The 13,570-nt window shown below is 44.9% G+C and overlaps 1 protein-coding gene across 2 annotated transcripts in view; it reads right to left on the reverse strand.

Annotated features, from left to right (window-relative positions):
- LOC105481379 (solute carrier family 9 member A6) overlaps positions 1 to 2,258 on the reverse strand; it is a 63,091-nt gene extending 60,833 nt beyond the window's left edge. For both annotated transcript variants that reach the window (XM_011740931.3, XM_011740929.3), the window contains exon 1: positions 1,919 to 2,258. In XM_011740931.3, the coding sequence (XP_011739233.1) occupies positions 1,919 to 2,243 (325 nt within the window). In that variant the 5' untranslated portion in view covers positions 2,244 to 2,258. The remainder of the gene's footprint in view (positions 1 to 1,918) is intronic.
- Positions 2,259 to 13,570: the final 11,312 nt, after the last annotated feature.

Consider the following 13,570-nt stretch of genomic DNA (forward strand, 5'->3'; position numbering starts at 1 on the left):
GGGTTGGAAAACTACAGCCCTTGGTCTGTTTTTGTACGGCCCGAGAGCTAAGAATAGTTTTTATGTTTGTCAAACTTTGTAAAAAAAAAAAAAAAAAAAATCAAAGAAAAAATGCAACAGAGACAGAGATCTACGTATCCACAAGGTCAACAATCATTACCACCTGGCCTTTTACAGAAAAAAAAAAAAAATTGCTGACCTCTGGTCTAAAGCCTTGTACCTTTAATTACCACATCATACTATGTCCCTCTATAAAAGAAGTATCTGTGATCAGTTCATTACTTTAACTCGATAACACTCATTTGGCATTTAACCAAATTTAAGATGCCATTATTTTATTTATATGATCTGCCTACAAGTTCCTTGAAGGCAAAGATCTTACACCTCTTTGTATTTTCTGAGCATAATACATAGAAGGTTTATCAATAAATGTTTGTTGAGGATAGTAAATCACACACTGTTATGCAGAAAATTACATAGAAATGTATAGCTTATCTGGCCAATGTGGCTTAAGGCGCACTGCAAATGAAATGCAAAATATATGAAATATAAAAGCCATCTAATACGTCTAAAAACTAGGAATCTTAGTGAGCAGAGATATTTTACACGCAGGCTCAAAACTGTATTCTCTTACAAAGGAAAAATAAGCCTGAGTTCATGCATTTTCCTGAGGCACACAACTACCTTTCCTTGGTACCCTTGAAAGATGCACATTCCAGAAGTCTGGATTTACTGGGGGGCGGGGGTTTGCATGGAGAAATGTCTTTTGTGCCAAAGCTTCATCTACCTATCTGCAAGTCTGAGAGACAAACCTCGACAAGCTCATTGGTTTAAATGTTCCAAATGAAGATAATCTTCACAAATGTACTGCACAGAAAGAATTGTTTGTCCGCCCTCATCTCTTCAGCAATACCCGCACAGTCAGATTAATACAGTCGGCAATATGTATCTTCTTTTCCCCTCTTGAGGCCCCAGCACAGCTCAAAATGCCTCTGAGCCCACACTTTGATTTACCCTTCTCGCCTCGTCACCAAAAAACAAATAAATAAACCTCAGAAAGCAGACTGAGACACAAGAACCGAAGCCATTTATTCTACAATCGGTCAATAACCTCATGCCAACAGCAAGTCACCCATACTGCATATGCGTGGTGTTTGTAATTACTGTTTGTCTGAACTGTCCTGATCATCGTATAGTACACTACACTGCTGGAAGGACCTTAACTCTTCCTCGTCCTCACTTTTGTTCGCCTGAATTGGAAGGGTCAACCATATGTATCCATATCAGATATTAGAGGAATAGTACAATAAATGGGACGTCATTAAAAATGCCCTAAGCCTTCTGTAGCCTATTTCACGTTCGGGTTTTTTTTTCGGACTCCACAGGAATAAGATCTTCCTTTGCAACCTCGAAAGGACAGGGCGTAGCAGGAGCTAGATGATGAGTAAAGGTCGACTCTGGCTCCAGAAGAACGCCAGATTCTGGGCAGTAGAGATACTACTGCAGTTTCAATGAACCTTAAACAAACTGACACCCCAGAGAAATGGATCGCAATGGTGTCTCCCCTCCCCCAGGCTCCAACCCAATTCCAGACACCGCACCCACTCCTTTTCCATCCTCAGCCCCGGGTCCCGAGCTTGGTAGGCAAGGAAAGGGTGGGGGGTGGGGGTGCGGAGGAAAAAGGGGGTGGGGTCGGAAGCGAAAAAGGTGTGGAGAGGCAAAGAAAATGGGGCGCGAGGCTTAAGAGGAAAGGGGGTGAGGCAGAGAAACGCGGGGTAGGGGGAAGGCGAGGCAGAAAATGGAAGGAATTGGAAGGGGAGCCGAACGTAGGCCGAGCAGGGCCAGGAGAGGAGGCGAAGCAGCCGGCGGGCAGAGAAAGGGGCAGCGCCAAGGGGCTGACAAGGGTTCAGGCACTTGCCATAAATCATAGCCAGGCCGGTTTCGTGCAGGAAGCGGGCCCGGCGGTGCTTGAAGAGCCAGATCGTGAGAATAGTGAGGGTGAGCAGCAGGATGAAGATGAGCAGGTTGGCGCTGTCCTGCCGGTGGCTCTCCTCGGCTTGCTTCTCGGACACGATCTCCTCGTCCATGGCTCTCGCCTCTCCGCCGCCGCCGTCCGAAGCCCCTGCCCAGTCAAAGACGCCCACTGCGAGGAGCAACCAAAGGGGCCGCATGAGCCTGCGGGCTCGGGGACCGCCGCCGACGCCACGGCGGAGGGGTGCCCGCCGCCAGCCGCGCGGAGCCATGTCTCCCCCCGCCTCCCGCCCCTACCTCACCGGCGGCCGCCCGCAGTCGGACCACTCCCCGAGGGCTCACGGGAAAGGGGCGGGGCCCGGGGGTAGCCGTCGGAGCGCGCGCCGCCGCAGCCGCTCTTAAAGGGGCCGCGGCATCCCAAGCTCGCTCTGCCCCGTTCCTTTGCCCCTCTGTCCTAGGTCACACGCACCCATAGGCGCTGCCGGGGAATGAAAGGCCGTCTAAACTAGCCCACTGCCTTCGGCTAAAGAAATATCAGCTCAGTGTAATCAAGCAGAGGCAGACTGCGCTGTCTACTTTGATCCTATTCTTAGAGCTCTCAGGGGAATCGATCTTTCATAACCCATCTCAATATCGTCCCCCAGTGTCTCTTAACAGGATAAGTCGTCCCCTTGGGAGGAGCCTCAATCTCCATCTCTGTAATTTAAATTTAAATCGGATTCTCCTTGTATTGTCCTCATTGGAAAACACACACACACACACACACACACACACACAGCACTGTAGCTGTTCATAAAACAATCGACTCGAAGGTATGGATTATGTGTGTGTCTGTGTAGTCGGTTTTCTTTACATGTAAACATCTGATATAAGTCATCTCTCATAATAGGAATCTGTACACAGAAACTCATCAACCTTACAGCAAAGATTGGATCGGTTTGTGCTTAGATTTTCCAATGCTCGTAAACACTTCCCTCCTGAAGAAGAAATCTTGGGTAGTGTGGTGGATTTCTCCTTCTCCTCTTGCTCCTTTTAACTGCTGTTTTAAAGTAAATGTTCCCAGCTCAGAAGTCACCTTTGACCCCTATCTCTCATCTCTCCTCTTTAGTATTCCTCAGGATAGTATTTTTCTTTCTGTTCTCAGCCTGTCCAACCTCTCTCACCAGAATTTTCAGTTATCACCTCTATACGGGAGCTTTGTTTTTTGAGAACAGTGACTTCCTATTTTTTCCATATTTCTCAGATCGCTCCTTAGTTTGTGTGGGCTCTTCGTTTTCTCAAGACTTTGATTTCAACATGAATGAGCTACAAGTCTCAAGCCCTGGCCTGCTGCCCTAACTTCAGGCCTCTACCTGTTGGATTCTGAGCATACCCTGTTGAGGCTCCTACCACCCTCAAAACTAAAAATATTTTAAAATGAGCTCATTTGAAATGAGTTCCCCCTACAAGTGCAAATTCCTTCTCAAATTCTTCATACCATCAGTGGTACCACTATCAGTTCAATTCCTATCATTCTGCCTGGAACTCATGATTCTCAAATCTTTCTTTCCATCTCATGGCCATATAACCTCCTTGCTAAAACAAGTAATACTCAGGCAACTCCAAGCTGTCCCTGTGTGTATTCATCCTCACTAACTGGCTCTCTAAGCTCTCAGGATGATAAGCTAAACAAAAAAAGCACTCAAACGATGTCCAATTCCACTTTCTGTCCATCGGGTCAGGAACTGTCCCAGATCAGAGCCAGTGACTGTGTGCCCATTCTCTGCTGTTAATACTTGGGTCTGTGTCTTCCCAAGAAACCTCATGGCTGCCTGTTCCCATATACTCTGATTCCACTCGAACCACACTGTTCTGTTCACGCAGGGCTGGGCTTTGTGGAAGCAAGAAACCTAGGTGAGGATCCTTCCCAGTCTCCCCATCATCCCCTCCCCAGAAGACCTAGTAAATGAGCTTACCTGCTTCTTCACGCCTAACTGCTCATTCCAAGGCTGTTTTGTCCCAGCACAAACCCACTTTTCACTGAGTGTTTGGAACTTGAAGAAAAAAAAAGGAGCCACAGATTGCTTCCCTGACCAGAGTCAGCAAATGTGTTCAAGCACCAGACTCTACTACCTCTGTTTATGTGGCCCCAGCAACTTAGTATGCCCCTCAGCAACCTCTTTGTATTCGAGTTCCAGGAGGAATCTTGAAATGGTAATAACTTCTACAGGGCAGCCAATCCCCCTGTGGCATCCGCTCCCCCCAGAATGTACTTCTTTCTTCATCTAACACTGCTTTATACTTCTGACGCCTACACCCCGGTTTCTCCTCTTGCTACTGCCCTCCCTTTCCATCTTTGTCATTGTGCTCCCTGGAATGTTCTTCCTTGTAAACATACTACTCAATCCTCTCAGTCACTGCATGGATGGCCCCTCCATCTCCTTTCATTACCAGAACCCACGTCTCTCCCAGGATATCACACGCTCAGACGCTGTTGCAAGTGGAGGTTGTTCATTCTCATTTGGTCACAGCCCCACTGTCCTACACGTATACACAACTCACACCCTGCATCAGGTGAGGTGAAGGAGTTGGCACTGTGCTCACTTCCCATTGTTTCACATTGTTTCAAACTCACCCCTCCACCCTCCACTGAAGTTCTAACACCTTCTCCTTCCCCATGGTCGTCACTTATTGGCTTCCTGGTCACTCCTACACATTCACTGAGTACTAGGGAATCTGGTTCACAGGCTTCCTCTTTCCTCCCACCCCACTCCCCAGGCCTGACATCATCCTGAGTGACTTCACTGCTCATATAGACAACTCACCCCGAATCCAGCCTTGCTTCCTTTGTCACTGAGAAAGTCAAGGCATTCTGGAAAAATCCTACCCTGCTATCTACTTAAATATCCCAGCAGTGCCCATCCTTTCTTTCTCCTCTCAGCCACAGTGGAAGAGGTGTTTCCTTCTCCCTTAAGAAGCTAATTGGCCAGGCATGGTGGCTTATGCCTATGATCTCAGTACTTTGGGAGGCCAAGGCAGGTGCATCACTTGAGCCCAGGAGTTCAAGACCAGCCTGAGCAACATAGCGAAACCCTGTCTCTACAAAAATCACAGAAATTAGCTGGGCGTGGTGCGCGCATGCCTGTAGCACCAGCTACTGAGGAGGTTGAGGAAGGAGGAGGGCTTGAGCCCAGGAGATGGAGGTTGTAGTGAGCTGAGATCGGGCCAGCCTGGGTGACAGAGTGAGACCCTGTCTCAAAAAAAAAAAAAAAAAAAAAAAAAGTGAATTGATCAAACTGTACTCTGCATGTCATCACTTCCTTTCCTCTTCTTCTAAGATCTACTCCAACAATCACCGCCCCCCACCAACCCGCCCCCGCCTCCACTATCTTCAGTGGCTCCTTCTCTATCATTTCTTTCTGCTCTCCATGAACATTTTCAGGTCTCCTCTGAGAAACACCTTTTCATCCACACCCCTCCGGCTACTGCACTATCTCTCCTTTCCTCTTCAGAGATAAGCTTCTCAAAGGAGTTGTCTGCGTTCTCTGCACTCCCATCCAGGGAGTGCAGGGATAGTCCAGGGATTATCAAAAATCAGACTACAGTCTGAGGGCCAAATCCAGCCTCCTACCTCTTTTTGTATGTCTTGAAACTAAGAATGTTTTTCACATGTTTTAAGGGCTGAGAAAAAAAGAATTAAAGAATATTTTGTGACATGTGAAAGTGATGTGAAATTCAAATTTCTGTGTTCCTCAATAATGGTTTATCAGACATGGCTATGTCCATTCCTTTACTTATTGTCTATGGCTGCTTTAGCGCTACAAGGGCAGAGTTGAGCAGTTGCAAAAGAGACTGTGGACTGCAAAGTCTACATATATAGTATCTGGCCTTTTGCCAGAAAGATATGCTGACCTTTTCTTTAGTCTCTGCCAATCATTCCTCTACACTTTTATAAGAGGGGTGATTCTGGAACACAAATCCTCTAATACCCCCCGCCTTGCTTTTGGCTATGGCTCCTTAGCCTGGCACCCAATGCCCCACACACCCTGCCTCCAGACTGCCTCTTCACCCTTATATCCTGTCCGTATTTCCCAAATATATTTTGCTTCTGCCATTCTGAACTCCTTCTAGTTCCTTGAATGCTTCATGTGGTTTCTTGCCATCTATGTGCCTTTCCATGTATTCCTTCTGCTTAGATAGTCCTCAACTTTTTCCCTCACCTAACTAAGTTCTACTTGTCTGACAAAACTCAGATTAAAGATCACCAAATTTTCCAGGATGCCCTCAGGCTGAGTTAGGAGCCTGATATGGTTAGGCTCTGTCTCCCCATCCAAATCTCATGTCGAATTGTCATCCCCACGTGTTGGGGGAGGGACCTGGTGAGAGGCGATTGGATCATGGGGACAATTTCCCCCATGCTGTTCTTGTGATAGTGAGTGCGTTCTCAGGCTCTCTGAGGGTTTAAAAGTGTGTGGCGGTTCCTCCCTCGCTCTTTGTTTCCTGCTGCCATAAGAAGACATTCCTTGCTTCCTCTTTGCCTTCCATCATGATTGCAAGTTTCCTGAGATCCCCCTCCCCAAGTCATGCTTCCTGTACAGCCTCCAGAACTGTGAGTCAATTAAACCTCTTTTCTTCATAAATTACCCAGTCCTCAGGTAGTTCGTTATAGCGGTGTGAGAATAGACTAATACAGGGCCCCTCTTCAGAAAGGGTTCCATGGCCCCCTGGGAAGATCTCTATCCTAGTAGCTCTCATGATGTATTGTCATGTTTGATTGACAAGTTCGTCATTCAACAGGTCATGAGCATCTTGAGGGCAGGAACTAGGCTTCATTTATTTCCTTACAGACAGCATCTAGCATAAGGCCTAACCAAAACAGAAACTTAATAAAACATATCTGTGCATCAATAAATGTCTCTTAGGCCAAGCATGGTGGCTCACACCTATAATCCCAGCACTTTAGGAGGCTGAGGCAGGAGGATTGTTTAAGGCCAGAAGTTTGAGACCAGCCTGGGCAACATAGTGAGAACTCATCTCTACAAAAATTTTAAAAATTAGCTAGGTATGGTGGTGTGCACCTGTGGTCCCAACTATTTCGGAAGCTGAGGTGGGAGGATTGCTTGAGCCCAGAAGTTCGAGGTTACGGTGACCTATGATCATGCCACTGCACTCCAGCCTAGACAACAGAGTGAGACCCCGACTCTAAAAATAATAAATAAATATCTCTTAAATTTAATTAAGTGCCAAAGAAATCTTCATATCTGCAGATAACATTACATTTTTCCAGGTAGAGAGATTCAATTCAAGGATAAACTGAAAAGAGAGCTTCACTCAGTGTAATACTAGATGACTGAACAGCATAGATAAGTTTAGTCAACATAGTCATTGATTCATTGGAGGTGCTTGATAAACACTGAATTGAATAATTCATGTATTGGCGGGAGGCTGAGGCAGGAGAATCACTTGAACCGGGGAGGCCAAGGTTGCAGTGAGCTGAGACTGCACCATTGCACTGCAGCCTGGGCAACAGAGTGAGACTCCGTCCTTAAAAAAAAAAAAAAAAATCACATATTGGGGACAGGCTGAAAAACTAGGTTGATGTCATATTGTGGAAGTTCTCTATGCCACAGAAAATTTTAACTCATTCATTTTCCTGGTCAAAAACTTCCCCAATATTAATTTGGCAACAGGAAAGAGGGTGAATGAAATGTGGAGGCCGGTGCAGTGACTCATGCCTGTAATCCCAGTATTTTGGGTGGTTAAGGTGGGCAGATCACTTGAGGTCAAGAGTTCAAGACCAGCCTGGGCAACATGGTAAAACACCATCTCTACTAAAAATACAAAAATTAGCTGGGCGTGGTGGTGTGCACCTGTAATTCCAGCTACTCGGGAGGCTGAGGTGGGAGAATCGCTTGGACCTGGGAGGTGGAGGTTGCAGTGAGCTGAGATCGTGCCACTGCACTCCAGCCTGGGCAACAGAGCAAGACCGCGTTTCAATAAAAAAAAAAAAGAAAGAAATGTGGAAAGATAAGTACTAGGGAGGCCAGGTAGGAGGTTAGAAAGGTCATCTTGCTGAAAAGTAGTGAGGCCTTAACTTAGCAGGTGCAGTAGGAATGTATATGGAAAGTTAGATGCAAAGAGCCAATGCAGAGGTAGGATTAACCTGTCTTGGAATTGATTGGGTGGGTGAGTGGGGAGTGCCTGAGGAAGAAGAACTGAGAGATGACTCCAAAGGTTTGAACTTGCATAACTGAAAAACAGAGGGCTGTCAGTAGCATTAATGTGGGAGTCAGAAAGTAGAGCTCAACTATAGACAGGTTGGATTTAAGGAACTGGTAGGATATCCAAGAACAGATGTCAACATAGGCACTTAGAAACTTGGCTCTGCAGTTCAGGAGTAAAGACTGGACCAGCGATGGATTTTTGAGCTATATGCATAATATTGACGCTGTGACAGCGCCAAAGAAGAGAAGGTGTAAAGAGACTTGGACTTGAGGTAGTAGTATAGAAAATGCCTATATTCGTGTGGAACAAAGAATAGGTCACAGATATACCCAGGATAAGGATGCTGAGGTTTTCAGTTTTGTTACTGAAATACCAGGAGTCCCATCTAGGCCCTGCTGCTTGCTGCACAGAAAACCAATCACTGAGACAGTGAGTACTGCCAAGGAAGAAAGCTTTAATTGGGTGCTGCAGCGGAGAAGATGGGAGCTCAGTCTCAAATCCATCTCCCTGACCGACTAAAACTAGGGGTTTACAAAGCAGGGAAGAAATGCAATAATGTATAAGAAGACAAAAAGTGGGGAGGGGAAAGGAAGCAATCATGATGAATGAGGGGTCTGGCATCTGGTGTGGTGGTATCTGCTGTGGTGGTCTGGTGAATTTCAGTTACTTGATGCTTTTTTTTGAGAGGCCTGAAGGTCCTTTCCTGAGAAAGGAACTCAGATCAAACAAATGTGAGTTTCAAGTTTTAAGACCAGAAGGGTCAATTTCTACGTTTATCAAAAAGAACAGTCTACAGGACTACTGGATCAGTTTCAGTTTATTTTCTCAACAGACCAACCCAATGTGCTCAAAGAGCAAATAAAATTTGCAGTGTCATTAGCAAGGTTATTTGATTTTTTCTTTTTCTTTTTTTTTCTTTTTCTTTTGAGATGGAATCTTGCTCTGTTGCCCAGGCTGGAGTGCGGTGGTGTGATCTTGGCTCACTGCAACCTCCACCTCCCAGGTTCAAGTGATTCTCCTGCCTCAGCCTCCCAAGTAGCTGGGATTACAGGCATGCACCACCACACCTGGCTAATTTTTGTATTTTTAGTAGAGATGGGGTTTCACCATGTTGGCTAGGCTGGTCTTGAACTCCTGACCTCAAGTGATCTGCCTGCCTCAGCCTCCCAAAGTGCTGGGATTACAAGCGTGAGCTACCGCGCCCAGCTAGGAAGGCTATTTGAAATGAATAATCATATTAACCTCATACAAGTAGCCTAGGATACTTTGTGCAGATGTGGTAATGAAACCCTAAGAGAAATATTAGTAGATCTGGAAATGGTCCAGAGAAGAGCAATTAAAATAGTCAAAGGGGAGAAGCAACTGACGTTTTAGGAAAGACTAAAAAGGTAAGGAACCTCTTTAGCTTGGAAAAATAGCTAGAAGAGTCAATAGCAACAACAACAATGGCTAACATTTATTTAGTGTTTACTATGTGTAAGACTATTCTAATCACTTTGTATGTATCATCTCACTCAATCCTGATAACAACCTAGGCAGGTAAACACTATTATTATCCTCACTTCACAGATGAGAAAACTGGGGCATGGTGAAGTTAAGTAACTTCTCCGATCTCTCAGAGGTAGAAAAGGAAAAGCAAGGATTCAAACCCAATAGGATTCCAGAGCATATGCTTTTAACCACTGTAGTATAAATCATCCAGTAAATGAACAAAACTTAAAGATATGAATCATGTAACCACAGTACTGTTTACTAAGATTCAAAACTTAAAATACCAAGGTACCACTTAATGCTTCAAGACAAATACTTTTTTTATTGCTTGAATTTCTTACAGTGAGCTCATACCACTTTGGTAAAGATGAAAAAAGTAAACAGGATGCGATTTCAGTATTGAAAGTACTAGTTTACTCAGCAGGTAGTAAACTTCTAGAATGTGTTACCCAGAGAGGTTGTACAAAATATAAATAGCTCGAAGAAACGTTTAGTGCCTACAATAGATATATACATCATAAATATCTATAATAGCCAGGAGCATATTCCTAAGGAAAGTGGAATTTTGAACCAGGTGGGAAAGGACAGAGTGTGCCAGAGAGAGGGAGAATCTGCATGGAAAATGGAGACGTGGATAAGTAGTGTGTGAAGATACTCGTGGAGCTGGGTGGCATGTAATAAAGTCAATTAGCCTGAAGACAAGTCTGGGATAGCAGTGCTTTCTCTATTCAGTGAACTACCCTGGGAAACATGATGAGTCTTCACAAATAACATCTCAGTAGGAAACGCTTTAGAGACCATTATCCCCATCTTTAATAACATCCACATCATTTATCCAAGGTACATATGGAAAATGGTTCTTTCTTTGGAAAAACAAACAGCACTTCTGGGGTCACTTAGGAATTTAAATGCACTTTCTCATGAGGTTTGACTTTTGTTCTAAAAGCTCATGACAATAGTGCTACCACTAGCTGTACCTTGCACCTTTGGGATTAACTGCAACTTAAAGAACCATGTATGAGTGAACCCAAGATACTTGTTTCAGTGATAGAGTCCTTGGTAACTGTGACTATGAATACCTTGGCTTCCCTTCAGGTTGGAATCTACAGAAAAGACAATTAAAATCTCACTCCCTGAACATAATTTAACCATGTATTACTAGAAAACGTGAAACAAGGCTAGTTTCTCTTGCACTCAATATATGGGTAAACAGGTAAAAAAGAAGAGCGTGAGAAATGCATCTTAACAGGGCAATAGAGAAAACAAAACTCAATATCTGGACATGGGTGACCTCCCCGAAGACTAGGATAAGGCATCGGTGGTTTATACAAATACCAGATTCATTATTGAATTTCCTTTTTCCTATAACCTCATCTTTTTAAAGGAAAAGAACCATAGCTCAGGTCTTACAAGAAAACTCTTAATCATTTTCTGCTTCAGATAAATTGATATTAAAATGGTTTTTTCTTTTTCTTCTTTCTTTTTTTTTTTTTTTTTTTTTTTTTTTTTTTTGAGGTGGAGTTTCTCTCTTGTTGCCCAGGCTGGAGGGCAATGGTGCGATCTTGGCTCACTGCAACCTCCGCCTCGTGGGTTCAAGTGATTCTCCTGCCTCAGCCTCCTGAGTAGTTGGAATTACAGGCGCCCACCACCACGCCTGGCTAACTTTTTTGTATTTTTAATAGAGATGGGGTTTCACCATGTTGGCCAGGCTGGTCTTGAAGAAGGGGTAATTTTATAGGGGATCTGAAAAGGCTAATTTCAATTTGACTATTATCTTAGCTAAAACAAAGCTGTAAGAGTTTTTTGGTCAACTATCTTTTCTATCTTACTACCTCCCACGGGCAGAGAAGGAAGCACTTTCCTGTCAACTATAGAGAGATTATCTCCTGGTTCTTCCTGATTGTGAAGTTTATAAATAGAACTACATTTGTAAGGAATGCATTATACTGCACTTGATATCGATCAAGTATTGTGTAAAATTTTGTCTTAGAGGTGAATAAATTGGAGAGGGCCCAGAAAAGAATAATGACCATGACTAAAGGTTTGGAAAATGAGATCCTGCACAAAAATTATATAAGTAAAGTTGAGTAAATATGATTCATCTTAGATGTCTTCTTCTTCTACTTTTTTTTTTTTTTTGGTTAGAGAAAGCGTCTCGCTCTGTCACTCAGGCTGTAGTGCAGTGGCATAATCACGGCTCACTGCAGCCTTGAACTCCTGGGATCAAACAATCCTCCTTCCTTAGCTTCCCAAGTAGCTAGGACTACAAGCATGTGCTACTATGCCCAGCTAATGAGATGTCTTATTTGTTTTCTCTGGCTTTGAGGAAGCTCAAGCATATCAGAAAATGTTTACCATCAAAAGGTTGTCAAAATGCGAGAGTACATGCAAGTCTATAGGGATTTTTGAGCCCAATTCAAAAGATTGGAAGGACTCTCTGTAGAGATCCTTTCAAATAGGGATACTCTCCCACTTCTTTTCCACAATTCATTCATTTGTCATTCAACAAGCATTTATTGAATGCTTACCATATGACAGTCAAAGTTTTAGGTACAGAGAAATCTCTGTCCTCTCAGAGCTTACATTCCAGTGGAGAAAGACAGGCAGTAAACAGTAACACAACGAACATAATAAACAGGTAAATTATATAGTATAGTGTTAGAAAGTGATATAAAAGGTAGAACAGAGTAAGGGGATCAGGAATAGGAATTTTGCACATTTAAAAGGGGTGATCAGGATTGGAGGCATCTTTGAGCAAAAGCAAATTGATGCAACTAAAACGTAGAACTCTGATTGGGTTAAAGGAAAAGAATGGTGATCATACTTTGTGTTTACCTTGTGATATGCAGTTTACAAAGCTTTGCCACTCAGTCAGGGGTCACTGGAGGAACTGGTGCAGAATTTGGAAAAAAAAGATGAATTCCATTTTGGCCATATTACGTTTGAAGTGCTACAGGAAATAAATGCCTAGCAGGTAGTCAGAAATGCAGCCCTGGAGCTAAGGAGAGATATTTGTGATAGAGATGTCGTTTTGGAATCACTGTAATACCTTTGCTGGCTGAAGCGGTGGGAATGAATGGGTGAACTCGCCAGGGGACAGCAGAGTGATGAGGTCAAGGGGAGAAGCTCACTATTAAATGTCTACATTTTAGGAGATGAAGACAAAGAAAAATGGATAGAGGAGTATACATTTTACCCGGATCAGAGTTAGAGACAAGAAGACCGCATTATTAGCATTTTAAAATTTCCTCTTTCATTTCTTCCTTAATGTAAGCTGGTTCTTTTCATGACAAAACACTCCCCCCAAGCTACACCTCTTTTTTGCGCGAATCTTCCTCCAGGACCTTAAAAGGGTTTACTGAGCACTTCCTGCGGGCCAAGTGTTTGGGGCTCTAAATCCTGGGATTTTGTCCTTGACACTGCCTCCTCGTTTTAACACCCTTGCCTCCTTCCGCAGTGCCAGTTCCCAGAGAGTTGAAGCACAGGAAAGGCCTACAGAAAACAAAAGGCACAGTTTGAAGAAAACCCAAAACCAACCAACCCACAAAACACAACTGTCCGGGTTCTGTATCCAGCACCTACCGCCTTTCCCCAACGCCCCCAGCCCCGCCCCTCGGCCCCACCTCCTCCCCGCCCCTCGGCCCCACCTCCTCCCCGCCCCTCGGCCCCACCTCCTCCCCGCCCCTTTGACCCCTACCTCCTGCCCCAGTCCGCCCCAGCTACTCCCCGCCCCTCCGCCCACCCATCCTCCCGTAGGCCCCGCCCTCGGCCCATCCCCCTCCCCCGCCCCCGGCCCCACCCATCCTCCCCGCAGGCCTCGCCACTTGGCTACCCCCACCCACCCACTGGCCCCGCCCCCCGGCTACACCCACCCTCCCGCAGGCCCCGCCCGTCTGCCCCACCC

This window comes from Macaca nemestrina, chromosome X (genome assembly GCF_043159975.1).
Source record: "Macaca nemestrina isolate mMacNem1 chromosome X, mMacNem.hap1, whole genome shotgun sequence".
NCBI lineage: Eukaryota > Metazoa > Chordata > Mammalia > Primates > Cercopithecidae > Macaca > Macaca nemestrina.